The sequence below is a fragment of the Lissotriton vulgaris genome, chromosome 10 (assembly GCF_964263255.1).
Source record: "Lissotriton vulgaris chromosome 10, aLisVul1.2, whole genome shotgun sequence".
Classification (NCBI taxonomy): Eukaryota; Metazoa; Chordata; class Amphibia; order Caudata; family Salamandridae; genus Lissotriton; species Lissotriton vulgaris.
In genome coordinates this window covers 770,536,193-770,555,645 of record NC_141698.1, presented here as the reverse complement: position 1 = coordinate 770,555,645, position 19,453 = coordinate 770,536,193, and the positions used below count along the sequence as shown (strand labels likewise).

General features: G+C 48.3%; 1 protein-coding gene across 2 annotated transcripts in view; it reads right to left on the bottom strand.

The window, feature by feature from the left end:
* Positions 1 to 19,453, bottom strand: part of PALS2 (protein associated with LIN7 2, MAGUK p55 family member) — a 985,569-nt gene that overhangs the window by 297,150 nt on the left and 668,966 nt on the right. For both annotated transcript variants that reach the window (XM_086941681.1, XM_086941682.1), the window contains exon 9: positions 10,546 to 10,614. In XM_086941681.1, the coding sequence (XP_086797807.1) occupies positions 10,546 to 10,614 (69 nt within the window). The remainder of the gene's footprint in view (positions 1 to 10,545; positions 10,615 to 19,453) is intronic.

Below are 19,453 nucleotides of genomic sequence, written 5' to 3'. Positions count from 1 at the left end.
TGACTGCGCTGTAGGGTTTGCAGTGCCATCCTGTAGGAATGTGCGTAGCTCCTCATTTATAGCCTTAAAAACCGTTTCCGGAATTTTACAATATGTGTTCTGGAGTATATAAAATAGTTTGGGAAGCGTAAACATTTTATACATGGCTGCCTTCGCTAATAGCGTCAGATGAAGACACCGTCATGTGACCGCATCCTCTCAAAGTTCTGCCAGGACACGCTTAATGTTATGGATGAGGCAGCCTGCTACATTGGTAGAGATGTATAGACCTAGGTATTTAAAACCTCTTCAGTAATATGTAAGCGCTCTGGCATTGAACGCGTGTCTATGGAGCCTCACACCGAGCAGGTTACACACTTAATCAAATTTGTTATCAACTTGTAGACATCACAAAGCTGTTTTCTCGAGGTAGTAGCAGAGAAAGACCATTAAAACAAAAAAATGTGGCAGAGAGACAGATTAGACAGTTTAGCACTTAAATGTCTTAAAGAAACATTTGAATTGGCCTTTTTCTTGAAAGCAGAACGTTTATGTGAACTAAAGAAATGTGAGCAGGTACATGCACACGGATTCACTCCAGATGATGGAAAGAAGAAAATAGGCACAATTTAAAATGCTAGAATTTTTGTAAGGGAAGCAAGAAAGGATGGATGTATACTTCTGTTTTAACATAAATAGGATGTGTACATTGATTGCTCACTCGCGTGTTACTTGTGAACTCTGCATTTTTACAAACTGTTAATTGTGAATTTTGCACACATTGAAATGTTAAAACATCGCACATGATTTATACAGTACTGGAAACTGCTAGATTAAAAGTAGATTTACCAGCCTCTTATGTATCAAGAGTTGGCTAATTAATACGAAGAATTTTGATTGTATGTGGTTGAGTTTAATTGTCTTGCAAACCGCTATGTGGCTTCAAAGGCTGCGCTGTTTCCTGGGGCAGGTAGGATATGCAAGGTACATGTGAAGGGAACCAATATTCCTTGATTTTCAACCCCGTGTCGTATGACCTCTTCTTGTTTGGGTAGAGGCTGTGAGCAGGTGAAACGGTAGCCTGCGCGCCTCTCCTGGGATCACGTTGAATAAGAGTGAAGGGAATGCTTATGCATCGAGAAGGCAAAATTATCACATTATTTCGACTTTAGCTTATGTTTGGGCAGCTGGTACCAGGTACTTTATCTTTATTTGCATCACGCTGCAGCACTGGCTCTAATTTCACCGTAGGCTGTTGTGGGTTGTTCTAATCTTATGGCCCGTAAAGCTATCCGAGGAGCAAACTTCAAAAGAATGGCATTTTGTTCCAAATGGACCTTGTTATACCCTGCACGGCTTGCATCAAATGTTTCCAGCAACATCAGCTCTATGATTTTGATGTGGGCATCAACGAGGGGACTGGCCTGTCACGCTCTTGTGCCACATACTTTGTACTTTCTGGGACAAGATCTTCACCTCAATCAGCGCAAAACTAAAAGCACAAATTGAGCCTGACCTACAAGTGGCATTATTCAGAATTTCAACCAACAACCATCATTTTAACATGAAGACAACAACACTACTTATTTATTGGATTGTTGGTTGCTAAGTTATTAACGCTGAAAGGATAGAAATCTACTCCCCCACCCCGACGTAAGAATCCTGGGTAAACAAAATGGGCCTAGTAAAACAGCGGGAGGAGCAGTATGCACAAAGGGTGAGTGCACTTAAAACAAGCATTTGCAATGCACTAGGTCTTGCATTTATGCGAGTTTGAGCTATTGGCATTGTAAATGACAATGCCTTTTATGGTTTTTAAAATATAAATAAAAAGCATTGCCATTTACAATGCCAATAGCTTAAACTTGTGTAAATGCGAGACCTATTGCATAGCAAATTGTCTGGTGAATTATTTCTTTGAGTGGCAGAAAGTTGTTGAATTCTATGTTGGAGAGAGCATGTTTTTGGCTTGGAGTTCTGCAAAGGTAAGATGTGTTTTGAAACTTCTAGATCTTTCATGAACTTAATGCCATTCTATATCCAGAAGGGCCATAAAATGATTTTATTATTTTAATTCTCTTATTGTGTAAGAATGCTTGTAAGCTTGATTTGTTAATGTTATTATTTCTGTCTGTTTGGAGTAGAGCAGTAGCTGTATCGAGTAGAGCAGTAGCTGTATCAAGTAGGATGTGATTTGTCTGAACTGATCTGAGCGGTCTCATTTTAAGAGTGAGGATGATGGGAGTCGGGAGTATCAAGTCCATCTTGATATCTACCCAAATAGGGTGGGTAGTTGAGGGTTCAGAAAACCGTAGAGAGACCCACCTTATCAGGAAAGGTCGCTTACAGTTGTCCCAGTTGGGTAGTCTATATCCTCTAGACTTCTACCCTGAGCAGAGCTTTTTATTGAGATTCTTGTTCTATTCCCATGCCAAAGTAGGGACAGCACTTTTTATCCAGATTGGGAAAGAAATTAGATGTCTGTTCGGCATCATTTTGGAGAGGAAAAGTTCAGTTGGTGTGATTATAATTTTCAGTTTCCATTCTCCCCCACCAAGATATATACTTTGGAGACCAGTACTTCAAGTGGTCTTCAATATTGGATAGGATCTTCTCTTTCTGCCTTACCAACTTAAGTAGGCCACTGGAGAACCAAATGCGCAAACACTTAATGAATTTAGGTTGCTAGTGGATGCACACCTTATTTATGAAGCCTTGGAGGCATAACATGTTAAGTGGAAAAATGTCTGTTTTATCTCTGTTCAGAGTGTAACTGTTCTTGGATAATGTCTAGAAGGACTAGAATAGATTTTTCTTCATAGGCACAACAAAATAAAATATCATCCACATATGCTGCCACTTTGAGAGTGTGTGATTTATAGTTAAAAGCAGTAATATCTGGGTGGTTATTGATGTATTGTAGACGTTGGTCAATAGCTAAAAGAAATTATAGCTGTGAAAGAGGACAGGTTTTGCGGTTGCCTTGATCAAGGTGGAAGACATCTCATCAGTTCTATTTCTTGTGAACCATCATGCCTAAAGCACATAATCATTCTCATGAAGTGGTCCTTAAGAGTGAACGTCTGAAGTGTGGCATTTAGATAGGATCAAGAGACGTAGTCAGAGGCGATTGCCAAAGCTGGAGAAGAAATTAACATGGACCATTTCATTTGTTCGGCAAAATATTTCTGTGTTTAAACAGGCCGTTCAACCTTGTTCTAACAATATCCTGACTCCTTAGATAATAAATTGTGCCTTTTTTAATGATATTTTTTTTGGTGTTGATTGCTTTATATTTTTTATATGTTTTATTTAGGACGTTTTATATGTAACGAAACTGGTGCTCATGTAAAGCGCTCTTGACAACCGACGTCTCTGGTCTAGTTCGCTATTTAAAACAAAAAATAGAAAAATCAGTTGTTGGCCTATATATGGCCTTAGAGCTGAGATTTTCATGAAAGTCTTATAGTCTGAATTCCGCACCTGAGCGTAATAGGACAGAATGTATGAAGCTCTGTTGTTATACTGAATAAGAAGCTACCTATGTTATGCCATCTATTAATGTAATAACTGCACTTTCACAATTGCTTTATTAACCTTCCTGCTTTCTCAAATTTGCTTGAAAATGCACGATTTTTCTTCTTTTTTTTCAAAATTTTCTCGGGGGGGGGGGGGGGGGGGGGGGTAACCCCCCCAAACCCTCCTTTTGGGGTTCAGGCTCGCGCGCTGCGCGCGCTCGCTACGGTGCTGGATGAAAATCACTTTGCGCCCCACCACTATCAAATGTCACCCACCGCCCCTGGGAGTGGGCCCTTGGTGGAATGGTGAGAGTACGCTTGGCTTTCAGATAGCAGATCTGAATACATTTAATGATCCACCTAGATATACCAGCCTTGGAAATGGGGTTACCTTTGTGTTGTGGCGCAAAGGCAACAAAGAGTTGTTTAGTTTTCCTAAAATCCTTGGTCCTATCGATGTAATACATCAGGGCCCTCTTGACGTCAAGGGTGTGGAGCATTCTCTCCGCCAATGACTCAGGATTTTGGAAGAAAACAGGCAATTTAATAGTTTGGTTAATATGGAATTGAGACACAACCTTAGGAAGGAATTTAGGGTTAGTGCGAAGCACCACCCTGTTAGAATGAATTTGAATAAATGGCTCTTGGATAGTTAGTGCTTGTAGCTCACTAACTCGTCGCAGCGATGTAATCGCTATAAGGAAAGCCACTTTCCACGTCAAGAATTGAAACTCGCAGGAATGCAGTGGTTCAAAGGGAGAACCCATCAGCCGGGTGAGGACCACATTGAGGTTCCACTCCGGAGCTGGTGTGGTCCGCGGAGGAATGACTCGTTTGAGTCCTTCTAGAAAGGCCTTAATAGCAGGCACCCTGAAAAGTGAGAGGTGCTGCCTGTTCTGGAGATAAGCGGCCATTGCGGATAGATGTATGCGAATGGAAGCATAGGCCAGATTACATTTGTACAAATGGAAAAGATACCAAATGATGTTCTGAATAGATGCATCTAACGGGTTAATGTTGTGATCTGCACAATAAATGACAAACCGCTTCCACTTTGCCGCATAGCATGCTCTTGTGGTGGGCTTCCTTGCCTCCCGGATGATGTCCATACAGTCAGGAGGCAAGTGTAGGTAGCCAAACTATAAGACCTCAGGAGCCAGATCACCAGGTTGAGCTGTTGCGGATCTGGATGCTGAATGTCGCCATGGCTCTGCGTCAGAAGGCTGGGTGTGAGGCGTAGCCTTTGATGCGGTACCACGGACAGTTCCAGAAACGTGGTGTACCATGGCTGGCGAGCCCACGTTGGAGCAACCAGGATGAGAGTCATCGAGTGCTGCCTGAGCTTGCGTGCCACCAGCGATATCAGAGGTGCTGGGGGAAAAGCGTACGCAAATTTGCCTGACCAGTTCATCCATATCGCATTGCCCTGCGACTGTGGGTGTGGGAACCTGGCGGAGAAGCTTTGGCATTTTGCGTTCTCCTTTGTGGCGAACAGGTCTATCTCTGGATGACCCCACCTTCGGAAGTACGGTTGGAGTACTGATGGATGTAACTCCCACTCGTGCATTTGGTGGCTGTACCTGCTGAGCAGGTCCGCCATCTGATTGTCCTTGCCTGGGAGGTGTTCCGCCATGAGGAAGATGTTCCTCTGAATGGCCCACTTCCACATGCTCGGAGCCAGACGAGACAGCTGCGGAGAGTGTGTTCCTCCCTGCTTTTGAATGTAGTACATGGCCGTCATGTTGTCCGTCCGGAATCAACACGACCTTGTTGCACAGATGTACTTTGAAGGCTTTTAGTGCCATGAAGATTGCCATCAGTACGAGAACATTGATGTGCATCTTCCGTTGCTGTTGCGTCCATAGTCCCTGCACAGTGTAATGGAGTACATGATCTCCCCATCCCTGGAGAGAAGCGTCCGTTGTCAGGATGATCTGCGGCACAGGCTCTTGGAACGGTCGTCCCTTGCAAAGGTTTCGTGGATTCCACCAATGCAGAGAGTTGTATGCCCGACCGCTCACCAACACTAGGTCTTTCAACTGCCCGTGAGCCTGTGTCCACTGACGTGCTAAGCACTCCTGAAGCGGGTGCATATGTAGTCTCGCGTGCGGGACTATGGATATGCAGGAGGCCATCATGCCTATCAACTGCATGAACACTCTTGCTGGAAGCGAGTGTTGAGGTCTGAACTTCTGTATCAGCGATTGAATGCTGCTGACCCTCACTGAATTTGGCTGTGCTGTGGCCGCCAGAGTGTTTATGGTCGCACCCAGATACTGCCCTATGTGGGCGGGTTGGAGGTGGGAATTTGGGTAATTCAGTGAGAATCCCAGATCGTGCAGGAGGTGAATGGTGTGGGACATGTGGGCGGCACACTGCTGGGCTGACTTTGCCTGGATGAGCCAGTCGTCCAGATAAGGGTAGACATGGATGTTCCGTCTCCTGAGGTGCGCCGCCACTGTCGCCAGGCACTTAGTGAACACCCTGGGTGCCGTGGTGACACTGAAAGGCAAAACCTTGAACTGGTAGTGCTGGTTTTGTATGGTGAACCGGAGGTACTTCCTGTGTGAAGGGTGCAGTGGAATGTGAAAGTATGCATCCTTTAGGTCCAAAGTTGCGGGAAAGTCCCCCTTACTGAGCAACGGGAGCACTTGCTGCAGGGTCAGCATATGGAAGTGCTCCGACAGGCTGTAGCGGTTGAGTGGCCTGAGGTCCAGGATGGGCCTGAGGAACCCGTTTTTTTTGGTATCAAGAAGTACAGGGAGTAGACTCCTGTGCCTCTTTCCTGCAAAGGCACGAGCTCTATTGCTCCTTTTTGTAGCATAACGGTGACCTCCTGCTGCAATAAGTGCAAATGCTCGGCCGACATAGGACGGTGTCTTGGGGGCATGTTGGGTGGAGTGGACGTTAACTCCAGACAATAACCTTATTGTACAAGTTTTCTGACCCACCTGTCTGTGGTGATGGATTTCCAGACTGGCAGGAACTGCTGGAGTCTCCCCCCGACCGGTGTTGTGTGGTTGGGGGGCAGTGACAAGGCGTCACTGTTTGTTGGTGGCAGAGGATCTGGAGTTGTTGTTTCCACGACCTCTGCCCTTGGCGCGGTTACCACGATATCCACCTCAACTCTTGTTGGTGTATGTGGACTGAGTGTTGCCCTTGTAGTACTGCGTGGACTGGGAGAGCTGGCCTCTGGAAACGCCTCTAGTGCTTGAGCGATGAAAAGACCCACCCCGAAACTGCTGGGACTGTAAGGCCCCCATGGATTTAGCAGTTTCCGTGTCCTTTTTAATTTTTTCTAGGGTGGTGTCAACCTCCGGGCAAAACAGGTGATCTGGATTCACTGTTTGATTAAGGATGGTGGTTTGGATTTCCGGCTTAAATCCAGAGATTCTCAGCCAGGCATGTCGCCGTAGCATAACACTAGTGTTGACAGCCCTGGCTGCGGTATCAGCCGCGTCCAGAGCGCACTTAATCGAAGCATTAGAGATCAGCTTCCCTTCCTGAATCAGCATCTCAGCCGCCTCCTTGTATTCATCAGGCAGGTGCTGCAACAGGGTCTCCAGTGTGTCATAGTGTGCCCTGTCCTACCTCGCCAGAAGCGCTTGTGTGTTTGGAATGCGCCAGATGTTGGCTGCCTGTGCTGCTACCCTCTTCCCCGATGCTTTAAAGACCTTGGATTCTTTGTCTGGGGGAGGAGCATCACCCGTAGTCTGAGAATTAGCCCTCTTCCGGGCATTCGAGACGACAAGGGAGTCCAGAGGCAACTGTCCTTTGATGTAGGTAGGATCAGTAGGCGCTGACTTGTATTTCTTCTCAATCCTAGGGTTTATCACCCTCGCCCTGGTAGGTTCTTTAAAGATCTCGCCAGCATGCTTTAAAACACCTTTCAGCATAGACAAGAGTCTTAACAGTTCTTTCTGAGACTGAGAAGGTATCAAAAAGGAAGTCGACATCAACAGGGTCAGCATGGAGCTGGACGCTGTGATTGTTAGCTGCCCGTTCAATGAGGGCATTGAAAGCTGCAGAGTCTTCTGTAGGAGACGTTTTTGCAGAAAAAAGTTGAGGGTCTTGTCCTGCTTGAGGATCACCTGGGTCAGCACCAGCGGCCCAGGGTTCGTTGGTATCCTCAGGGTCTGTATAAACAGGGTAACTGTACTCGTCCTCATCATCTCCCTCTCCAGCGTCCACATCAGAGTAAGTGGGCGTAACATCATGAGTCTGTGGGGAAAGTGGTTCCACCAAGACGGGAGTGAAAGCAGAGTCCTTCTTTTTCTTGAGAGGGATCTTGTAGAACTCCATTGGGCGTTCCGGGGCGATTTTCCGCTTGTGGAGGGAAAGCCTGCCTGTTTCGGCATCGATGAAGTGTTCCTGATGCTCGTCCACTGAAGGTCGTCGAGGTTGTGGGCCGGGGACCACCGCTGACGACTTCGGCGCCGAGGAGACCTTCTCGGGCACGCTGGCGACCGCCTTAGGAGCGAAAGCCTTCGGCGCCGTCTTCAGCGGCAACATAAAATGGATGGGCGTGGACGCCTTATGCGGTTTCTCCACCGGTTTCGTAGGCGGAGGATCCTTCGGACCGACCGAAAAAGTCCTGTCCCTGATGCGCTGCAGGGAGTCAGTCACCTTCTTGCCTCGCGCCGGTTCGACGGAATCCTTCGAGGCCTCACCTGGAGTCTACTCTCGGGGTGTGCTGCTCTTGGCCTTGTCCTGTTGACGCGGAGTCACGTGGACCTTCGGGTCATCCAGTCGCTTCTTCGGGTCACCGAGAGCTTTCTTCGGGTCGCCGAGAGCTTTCTCCGGGTCGCCGAGGCCTTTGCCGGTGTCGACCGTCTTCGGCGCCGACGCGCTCGGCTCTATGACTTTTACCTTAGTCTTCGGCCCGGCAGACTTCGTCTCGACGCCCTTGACTTGAGCCTTCGGCTCGACAGCACCCTTCGGCTTCTTTGGCGTCGAGGGCTCCGAGGCCTTGGAGCCGACCAAAGCGATGCGCACTTTCGGTTTCGTGATCGGCACCTGCGCAGTTTCTTGTGTCGAGATCGTAGGTTTCACTTTCGGTTTGCCAGGGTGTGGCTCAACAGCAATGTCCGTGGCCGAGCCCGAAGGCGGGGCCGTAGAACCCATGGTAAGATCTTGGGTAAGGCTCGAAGGCGATCCCTCGACTTGAGCCTTATGAATGGGCACGGCCCCAGAGTCAGTTTGAGGAAGCTCTTCGTCCGAGCTATCCTCCATGGCCCCGAGGGCCCCGTCGTCGTCTCCTACCTCGTCGACGACTTCTTCAGCCTCGAACATCTCTGCATCCGCGTCGTAGTCGTTGTCCGACGCGGGGTTCGACTCACTAATGTCCTGGATAGATTCGTCCTCGACATCCCCTGCATCGTAGATGTCCACAGGCGCCGGTGCAGCATGCTGGGCCTCCTGGCGCGCAGCTCGTCGAAGCTTAAGCGTCTTCTTGGACCTGAAGCGTGAACAAGCCATACACTTGGCTTCATCGTGGTCCGGCGACAGACACTTGTTGCACACCGGGTGGACGTCGATGTGGGGATACTTAGAGTTGCAGACAGGACATCTCTTAAATGGACTACGGTCCATGATGGACAGTCGAAAGGGTCTGAAGCGTCGACTGGGCCTTCCGCGTCGAAAGCACGCGGGTGTAGGGAATCCGGCTCGGTACCGAGCTGGAAGAACTAAGACCGAACGCAAGACTATACCCACGTATTAGACTAAAGACCTTTTGGTCTTAAGAAAGTTTTTTATTGATTCCGACAAGAGGGAATTCAAAGACATCCGAGCCCAATGGCGGAAAAAAACAATCTGAGGATGGAGTTGATGCCCATGCGCACTGTAGTCCAGGGGAGGAGCCACTTATCTCGTGATACTTCAAAGACTCTTCCAGGACAACAATGTGCAATCATCCGGACCCAACACTAGGTGGCGATCTATGCACAGATATGAATTCAGCAGCCACATGCCTCGAACGTGTTTTCACGTTCCTAGATAAACTGATAGTAGAGTTACTGTGGGATGCAGGGAGACAGAGGGTTAGTTTAGCAACATTGAGACACACCTGGAGTAGGGGTGGGTTGGACGTCCCATGCTTGGAGAACTACTTCCTAGCCTTGCAACTTCAACATGCAATCCATTGGTTGGATGACCATGAAAATTGGGAGCGCAGGCTACTGGGGGGGGGGGGTCTTAGCGGACAATTCTCACTCCCCGAGGCCTTAACGATGTGATCAAAAGCACCGCCTTGGTTGCCCCATATAGTCCGCATGGTATGTGGAGCCTTTGAGCGAACAGTTAAGACGGTCCTGATGAGAGTGACATTCGCACCGGACATGAATATTTGGACTCTGCGACCATTCAAACTTAACAACACTATGTCCCTACGAATGTGAATGGAGAACGGTTGCCAAGTATTGAGTGTTTTCTACCCCAAAAAACAGTTTATAACTATGACAGATGCCTTTGAGACGTTTCAACTAGGAAATGGGTAGTTCTTGCAGTACGTAAAAATAGCAGCAACAGCACCAGAGATTAGGCATGGGTTCCCGGAGGCCCCTCCAGCCTCCCTCACACTGGAAACATTACTGTCAGTGTCTGGAGGTCAGAAACAATGGCTCTATGCCATAAACCCTGAGAAATCATTAGGTTGCCCTAGATGAGGGGGGCAGGTAGCCAATTTCGTGCACATCTCACTGTAATACTGTATAGAACTGTTAAACTCCCTCACTACGAGTCCTGAGCAGGGTGATGGGAAGGAAGGGGGGGGGTGAGGGCGGAATGATTAGTGACATGTACTAAGTAGGTGAGATTGCACCATTGGCTCCAGATTGTTATATACTGTACAATGTATTGTTCATTGAAATGCTAATAAAAACTATACATAAAAAAAAGAAAGCAGAGGAGGTTTACACAGTGTGTGAAGAAGACTGATTAGTGACCGAGAAAAACATTATTCAAATCTTGACTTAACTGTATCTGGAAGAATACACTGTTTATCTTAGGAATGTTTACATTAGAACTAATTTTGTTACAAATAAATTACCTGCATTTCTCGTTGTGAGGTACATCATCTTTTTCTTTTTTTTGCTGGTTATTGTGCCACAGAACTGTCCTAACATTTAGAAAATAAAGAAAATTGTTTAATTCCTGAATCAACTGCCAAAATGATAATTGTAGTCTACAATTTAGTGAACATTAGAGATGAAAGACAGTTACATGCAAAGAAAGAGCTTAGACAAGTATTCTCCATATATGATACCAATATTCTTATTCGTCCCTAAAGTGGTTAAACACTTATTGAACCCTTCGGTCTTACGGAATAGCAAGAACATTTTATTGGTGAGGAAATGAAACTAAGAAATTACGCTACAGCAGACATCGGTAGAAAACTATATAAAATTGTAAGTGGTGAAAGAGCAGGGCAGGCCCAAATCCTATGCTGATGAAAGAGAGGACTGCATGACCAGAAAGGTCTTAGTTAATAGAAAACTTGTGTTCGTAAGCCTGAAGGAATTTAATGTCTCATCACACAAGCACATATTCTGTTGTCCTAGTAAATTAAGTATGTGACTTGGAGAATAAGAGCAGAAGATTGAGTTAGCAAAGTGTACACAGAATCTGATAAGAAGTCTTGGGAGCAGAATGATGAAAACACACACATGCATTCAAAAAAGTAAATACATGGTTTGACTGTGAGAATTAAGAATATGTAGGAAATCGGTTCAGAGTTTAAGGACACATGTGATGTGATGTATTCTGTAACAAATATGTAACTGCTGAGTAACCTATTTTACGTTTTTCAAGAATTATTGTTGTTCATGTTGCCATTAAAGAGGGTGCCTGTGTGCAGCAAAGAGAGACCAGTTGTTTACCTGCGTGGAGATAGCTACTCTCTCTGCCACAACAGTAAACCTGCTTTTACCTTGCCAATAGTAGTCCTGTTTTTCTTAATCTCAATTTTCCCTGCAACATTTTCTCGAGTTTCACAAAGCTGCATCAGCAGGAAAGAAAACCCATATGAGCAAGTCACTTGTAGTAAACGGTATCTCGCCTTCCTTACACTATTAGAAATACAATTTAAAGTACATTTGACGAAAGACAAGCTTGTTGCAGTGACAACCCTTTCAATCCCACTAAGAGTTCCTGTAAGTGCTGGTTTTAAACTAGCAGGGCCTCTGCAATGATTGTCAAAACACAATCATATTGTTTTTTTAAGAGGGTGGGTGGGGGGGGGGGAGGGGGGAATGATAGTTACGAGCCAAGAATGTTTTTTCAAATATATTTAAAATACCTGCAACGAACCAGCGTTACAAGTGTATATTCACCAATTTTCAAAATTATAAATACGTTAACTTTGAGGAGAAGGCTTTTTAAAGTTTGGTACAGACTGAGTTATAAATCAGTTAACATCGTTTTTTATTACATTTTAATAACAAGTTGGCATTTGGGGGCCGTGTCCTAACAAGATGATCAAGTAGACTTCTCTACCGGCGCTCCCATAGACAGGTCAGCAATCCACCAATATACTACAGTATGCAGTCTACTCTACCGTTTACCATGGATGGGCAGTAACACCCGCTTCCCCCTGGTACTGTACAGACCCCGAGGACTGCCACTCACAAGGGAAGAACCAATAACAAAGAAACGCTCCGTCGGATTTGTGGTGTCACCTGGAGGATAAGAGTTCTCCAGAAGCGGAAGCCCTGTTAGGGACAATACAGCGCAGGCATGAGACACTAAAAGGCTATGGGGTGAGAGGCACTGACCCAGAACAAAGAAGGAGCCAGACGAGACCATGTGGCCTCGAGGTGAGGCTACGTAATCGCTGTCTATCAGTGAGAGGGCCGCAGATGGGAAGCCCGGTGGCACCTGCGGGTGCAGGGACCTTTAGAGATGCAAACAGAGGCCCGCGGGGCTCACCTCTGACTCCGATGTGCGGCCTCTGGGGGAAAGTGCATACAGCCTCAGAAAGGATATCGTCCGACATCGGCCTGTGCCCGGACCCCGGCACTCACACAACGCGAGAAGCTGGCCATGCAGCGGAAGACAGAGTGCCAAGCGGTAAAGAGTTGATGCTCCAGGACCGCGGAGGACAGAGGCGGGGAGGCCAGTTGGTGGGTTATTGAAGACCAGCCAGCTCTGGGAGCAGAATAAGTTCGGCAGACCCAGCGGAGGGACCGCAGTGGGCAGATCTCAAAAACCAATAGGTGGTACCCAAAAAATACTTCTACTAAGAGGTCCCACCTGGATGCCGCAGCTCCTTTGATTGCCAACAGCAACAAATTAAGTGGCGTCATTATCATGAATTTGCACCGCATCCCCTGGTGATATGCTAGTGAGTTGTGGCTGCAGTTGCTTAAGGGGGAACCACACTGGAAGCGAAGGATACCCCCAAATCAATATTAATAACCAGAAGAGAGTACGAGTACAATTTACAGACTGCCAGTGCCGGGGAGAAGATAAATAGCTGATGGGCACTGTGTGATATACCCTACGGGCGCTGTGGGGAGGCTGGATTGGGCGGCTTAGCCAAATTACACCAAAACGGTGAACGAGAAGGGCACCAAAACTCAAGCTAATACAATTAAAAAATATGCACCACCCCTACTTCAGGGACCAGAAGCCAGGGAAGAGAGCACAACTGGGGGATGGCTCAACAATTCGGGGCACATGGGGCACCCCCCCCCCTCCCCCCCTCCCCCCCCCCAAGACGTAATGCAGGAGATCCAGTCTATCAGGGACGACATGGTGCACAGAATCGATGCAGTTGCCATCGACATGAATCTGCTCAGTTGTGATCTATGAAAGGTGGTTGAACGGGTGACCACCAAAGAGCCAAATGTAGACACACTACAGAGGTAAGTGCGTACCCTCAGAGACACTGTCATAGACCTCCAAAAGAGAGTGCGGAAATTAAAAGAGAAAGCGGAGGACTCAGAAGGACAATCACGGAGGAACAACTTGTGATTTGTAGGCTTTCCAAGAAAATCAGAAGGCCCCTTAGCTGAATTATTCCTGGAGGACTGGATAGTTCAGGTGTTGGCCGCCAAGAGAGTTGCGAAGTTCTTCAATGTGGAAAGGGCACACAGGGCGCTGGCCCCCTGCCACGACGGTGAGCACCCCGAGGGCCATTATCACCAGGTTTTCTTTAATTATAAAGATGCAATCCTGCAATCCACCCATACCCAAGGACCAATACTATTTGAAGGCCACCTCATATCAATATATCTGGACTACACTCAACGGGTCCAGTGCCAAAGAAAAACGTTCCTGGCGTTCAAGCGGAGGCTTCGAGACCTAACCTTGAAATAGAGTCTCCTGTTCCCTGTAAAACTACGAGTGGAGAACGCAGGACCCGCCTTGTTATTCTTCTCGGCAGCTGAAGCAAGTGACTGGGTGGACTCCAGGGAAGATGCAGGGGCTTGTCTAGTTCCATCAACTAGATCAACAAGAACGTTGGAGACAGGGGGGCCGAACCGTGATCACCGGAGGGCAAATCAAGAACAGCCACGGAAGGGAAACTATAGCCCAGGTCAGCCCTGATGGAACATTGCAGGTCTCGCAGACGGTGTTGAAGTCCGAATAGGCATCACAGGATTGTATCAGACTCCAGCTGCTCCGAGAACACAGTTAAATGAACATGGAGAAAAGGGCTGAGAGCAGGAATGTACAGGTAAGTGAACCAAAAATGAAGACCTTAACAAGGGGAAGGGAAAATATATGCACTGTACGGTAGAAAAATACAGTTTTGTTTTCTTGTGCGCAGAATTGACACTTCCAAGATGTGATGTGAACTGTTGACGGGGGGCCTCCCCGCCCCCCAGAGTTTGAAATCTGTGTGAGGAGCTAGAGATCTTTCCTCCCGCCCCACCGGCTACCAGTCCACTGGTACAGCACCACTTAAACGATATCTACCTACACACCTGATATTGCTAAAAGAGACACATACATAGTTCTTTCTATCAAAGGGGGTGTGGATTGCGGTTATTTTTTATTGTTGGGGAGGGCGGAAGATGGGGCAGCATGTGCAAACAAGAAAACGGAAATGGGACTCACACAACTGTCCACGGGGTAGGAGGGGATCAATCAATCAAAGCATTTGTATAGCCCGCTACTCACCCGTAGGGTCTCAAGGCGCTGGGGGAAGGGGGTCCGCTACCGCTCGAACAGCCAGGTCTTGAGTTGCTTCCTGAAGGAGAGGTGGTCTTGGGTCAAGCGGAGGTGGATGGGGAGGGAGTTCTACGTCATGGTAGCCAGGTAGGAGAAGGATCTTCCTCCCGTTGTGACTCTTCGGATGCGGGGGACGGCGGCGAGGAAGTGGCTGGTCGATCGTAGCTGGCGGGTGGGAGTGTAGAAGGTCAGGCGGTCGTTGAGGTATCTTGTGCCTTGGTTGTGGAGAGCTTTGTGTGCGTGGGTGAGGAGTCGGAACGTGATTCTCTTGCTGACGGGGAGCCAGTGCAGGTTTCTCAGGTGTTCGGCGATGTGGCTGTGTCGGGGTATGTCCAGGATGAGGCGTGCCGAGGCGTTCTGCATGCGTTGGAGTCTTTTCTGAAGTTTGGCTGTGGTTCCGGCATAGAGGGAATTGCCGTGGTCCAGACGGCTGGTGACGAGGGCCTGGGTGACCGTCTTCCTGGTTTCCGTGGGGATCCACCGGAAGATCTTACGTAGCATGCGGAGGATGTTGAAGCATGACGAGGAGACGGCGTTGACTTCTCTGGTCATGGAGAGGGAGGAGTCCAGGATGAAGCCCAGGTTGCGTGCGTGGATTGTCGGTTTGGGTGCACTGCCCAGGGCAGGGGGCCACCAGGAGTCGTCCCAGGCGGAAGGCGAAGATCGCAGGATGAGGACTTCCGTCTTATCCGAGTTCAGTTTCAGGCGGCTGTTCATCATCCACTCGGCTACGTCTTTCATCCCTTCGTGTAGGTTGGTTCTGGCGGTGGCGGGGTCGTTGGTGAGGGAGAGGATCAGCTGGGTGTCGTCGGCGTAGGAGATGATGTTGAGGTTGTGTTGGCGTGCGATGGCCGCAAGGGGGCTCATGTAGATGTTGAACAGCGTGGGGCTGAGTGATGATCCTTGGGGTACGCCGCAGATGACTTCGGTGGCCTCGGATCTGAACGGGGGGAGGCGGACTCTCTGGGTTCTTCCGGCGAGGAAGGAGATGATCCACTCCAGTGCCATCTCTTGGATCCCGATCCCGATTGTACTAGGGTGCGGTGGCAGACTGTGTCGAACGCCGCGGAGAGGTCCAGGAGGATGAGGGCCGCTGTTTCTCCGTTGTCGAGCAGGGATCTGATGTCGTCGGTGGCTGCGATGAGGGCGGTCTCGGTGCTGTGGTTGGCCCAGAAGCCTGACTGAGTGGTCGAGGGATCCATTCGTCTCGAGGAAGGCGGCCAGCTGTCTGTTGACGGCCTTCTCAATGACTTTGGCAGGAAAAGGAAGGAGCGAGATGGGTCGGTAGTTTTTGAGTTCGGTGGGGTCCGCTGATGGTTTCTTCAGTAGGGCGCTGAGTTCGGCGTGCTTCCAGCTCTCTGGGTAGGTGGCAGTGTCGAAGTAGTCGTTTATGATGTCCCGCAGGTGTTGTGCGATGACGGAGTCGGCCTTGTTGAAGACGTGGTGAGGGCAGGGGTCGGTTGGAGATCCGGGGTGTATGGAGTTCATCATGCGGATGGTGTCTTCAGTGTTGACCGGGGTCCAGGCGCGGATGGTGGTGGTGTGGGGCATTGCTGCGGTCGTAGGGTGCGTTGGCTGTGTGCTGAAACTGTTATGTATGTCTGCGATCTTGTTGTGGAAGAACGAGGCGAGCGAGTTGCAGAGTTCTTGCGATGGGGTGATGTCGTTGTCTCCGGCGCTGGGGTTCGAGAGCTCTTTGACGATGTTGAATAGTTCCTTGCTGTTGTGGGCGTTGTTGTCAAGTCGTTCCTTAAATGCGGTTCTCTTGGTGGTGTGGATCAGCTGGTGGTGGTTTCGAGTGGCGAGCTTGAGGGTGGTCATGTTGTCTGCAGTAGGGATGATTCAAATGGTTATGTTCTGAAACTTTTGGGGATTTTATTAATGTTGTGTCTAGAAATTCAGTCTCAAAACCAGGCACAGGGTGTGAGGAATGGGAAAGACAGCAATTATGAAGAGGAGTGGGGGCATGAATAGCGAAGGGAAACTTGACAATAGGGGGCACAACTACTGAAAAGTACTACCTGGAACATTCAGGGAATAGCAGGCTTTCAGAAAAGGCAAAGGATACATGCCTTCTTAAAATGATACCGGCTGGTGGCCTGTTTACAGGAGAGACATATTGGGGGGGAGTGAGGGGGGGGGATACTGTTCAGAGCATTCGCAGGAGATGGAGGGCAGCTATATGCCACCTCCTATTTCGAATTTGCAAGGGGGCACTTATATGGATGGTGCCCGCAATTCCCTTTCAACACATTCACCATGTGCTGGACCCAGAGGGTCGGTACGTGATCTTGCATGGAAAATGGGAGGGAAGGGAAAGGAAATATGCATTATTAACGTCTATGCCCCTAACTCCTATTGCCCAATTTGTTTTCCGGCGGTTCTGAAGGCGGCGTTGCCCTATATATTGGGCAAAGGGAGGAGAGATTATCCTAGCGGGAGACTAACTGTGTCTTTGATTAATCGTTAACCAAGTAGCCCCCACAAGAGAATACTAATCCTCAAATTTTGGCTCTCTGCGGGAACTGATGCAGGGACTACAGCTTCGGGTTGAATGGAGGGCGCGTAACCCACTGAAAAGAATGTTTTCCAAGTCATACTCCTGCGATTAACACCTTTAGCCGTATAGATTACGGTTGTCTTTCATCCGAACTGTCTGCTGCGGTAACTGAGGTGTCCTATTTAACCCATTATTTGTCTGACCATTCGCTGGTTCTGCTTGGCCTAAAGAGTGGTGAGGGACGCTCGGCTATACCACAATGGCTACTTAGTGCTGAGGTGTTGAAGGGCCCCCCATTTCCCATTTGCTGCGGCAGTCTCAGTAATCATAGCCCAATATTATGAGAAAATTTGGGCGACAGAATCTAGATCATCAATGGAGTGGGAGGCCATGATGGTGGCAAAACACGGGGGTGGATGGGGTGGGGTTTGGATAAAAACAACGGTGGGGTACGACAACAACTAGAACGAGATATCCAAACACAGGAACAACAGTTGAGTAATATGGAGAAGACCCTAGACACAACTCCCCAAGCGATGGGAAAATGGTGCTCCACCCGGGAGCCTTTAACAGAATCCTGCAAAAAACACAGTTGATGGACAAAATGCAGAACAATGTCTTACATTCACCCCAGTACAAAGATCTGGGCCTAAATCCATCGTTTTTTTGCACTCCACACCTCCCTAGGTCAGACAATGGCTATATGCAAATCAGCCTTGACCCTGTGCCTCATGGGAACAGTCCAGCCCGAACTACCAAGCCATGTCTTTCCTAGACCGGAATCAAGCATCCAAGGGCCGGTTTCTGGCTATCAGCCTTCTTCAGCCTGGATAGCTTGACTCCATGCATGTGGAGAGCCTGGGACTCACGTCTGAGCATATCCAGCCCACTCGGGGTGAAAATTGCAAAAAACACAGTTGATGGACAGAATGCAGAACAATGTCTTACATTCACCCCAGTACAAAGATCTGGGCCTAAATCCATTGTTTTTTTGCACTCCACACTACCCTAGGTCAGACAATGGCTAAATGCAAATCAGCCTTGACCCTGTGCCTCATGGGAACAGTCCAGCCCGAACTACCAAGCCATGTCTTTACTAGACCGGGATCAAGCATCCAAGGACCGGTTTCTGGCTATCAGCCATCTTCAGCCTGGATAGCTTGACTCCAGTGATCTGGAGAGCCTGCACAGGGTCAAGGCTGATTTGCATATAGCCATTGTCTGACCTAGGGCGGTGTGGAGTGCAACAAAAACGATGGATTTAGGCCCAGATCTTTGTACTGGGGTGAATGTAAGACATTGTTCTGCATTCTGTCCATCAACTGTGTTTTTTGCATTTAACAGAATCCTGGCGCAGATTGGATAAATGTAAGTATGCAGCGTATCGACAGTGACTCCACATAGAGGGGGATAAGACTGGTTCACTCCTTGCGAGACTCGTCAAAACAGAGACTGAAATACTCCAACTAAGGAATGAAGTTGGTGAAATAGTATGCACTCAAAGGGCAATCATTCACACTTTAGCTGGTGGACACCTAGCTGCAGTATACCAGAATAAAAATTCCCCGCCCAAATAAACAATACGTGCTTTTTTAGATACAATAGATCTGCTAAGACTAGAACAAGCGACAGCAGATACTCTCGGGCACCAATCACAAAGCAAGAAATAATAGCTGCCATCAGAAGTCTTAAACCGGCAAAGTGCCCCAGAAGTGATGGACTTACGGCTGAATTTTATCAATGGTGTGCCCTGTTGCTAGCCGACCGCCTATTTGATATGTATGAGTCACTGGAGAGACGGTCCTTGCCAACATCCCTGCAGGAGGCGGTGGTGACTATGATACTGAAGCCAGACAAAAAACAACCTACAATCAGGCTCCCACAGACCAATCTCACTTTTAAACGTAAGACGCTAAGTTCCTGAGCGGGATATTGGCGGCACAGTTGCTGCCATGTGTGCCCTAGCTCATACACCCCGATCACGGCAGGTTTATACCAAGGCAGAACACTACTCATAATTTACGAAGACTGGCACATGTATGGCATGCCCCACGCCTAATGACCGAGGACTGGGCACTGGCAATGCGGGATATCAAGCAAGCGTTGGATTCAGTGGAACAGGCGTATGTCTGGTCGGTCTTGCGGAGGATGGGTTTGGGGTAGGGGTTCATTCAGTGGGTCCAATTACACTATACAAATCCAACAGCCCGGATACGACTTTGTGGGATGGTGTTATAACAGTTTACACTAACAAGGGGCGCCCGAAAGGGTTGCCCATTGT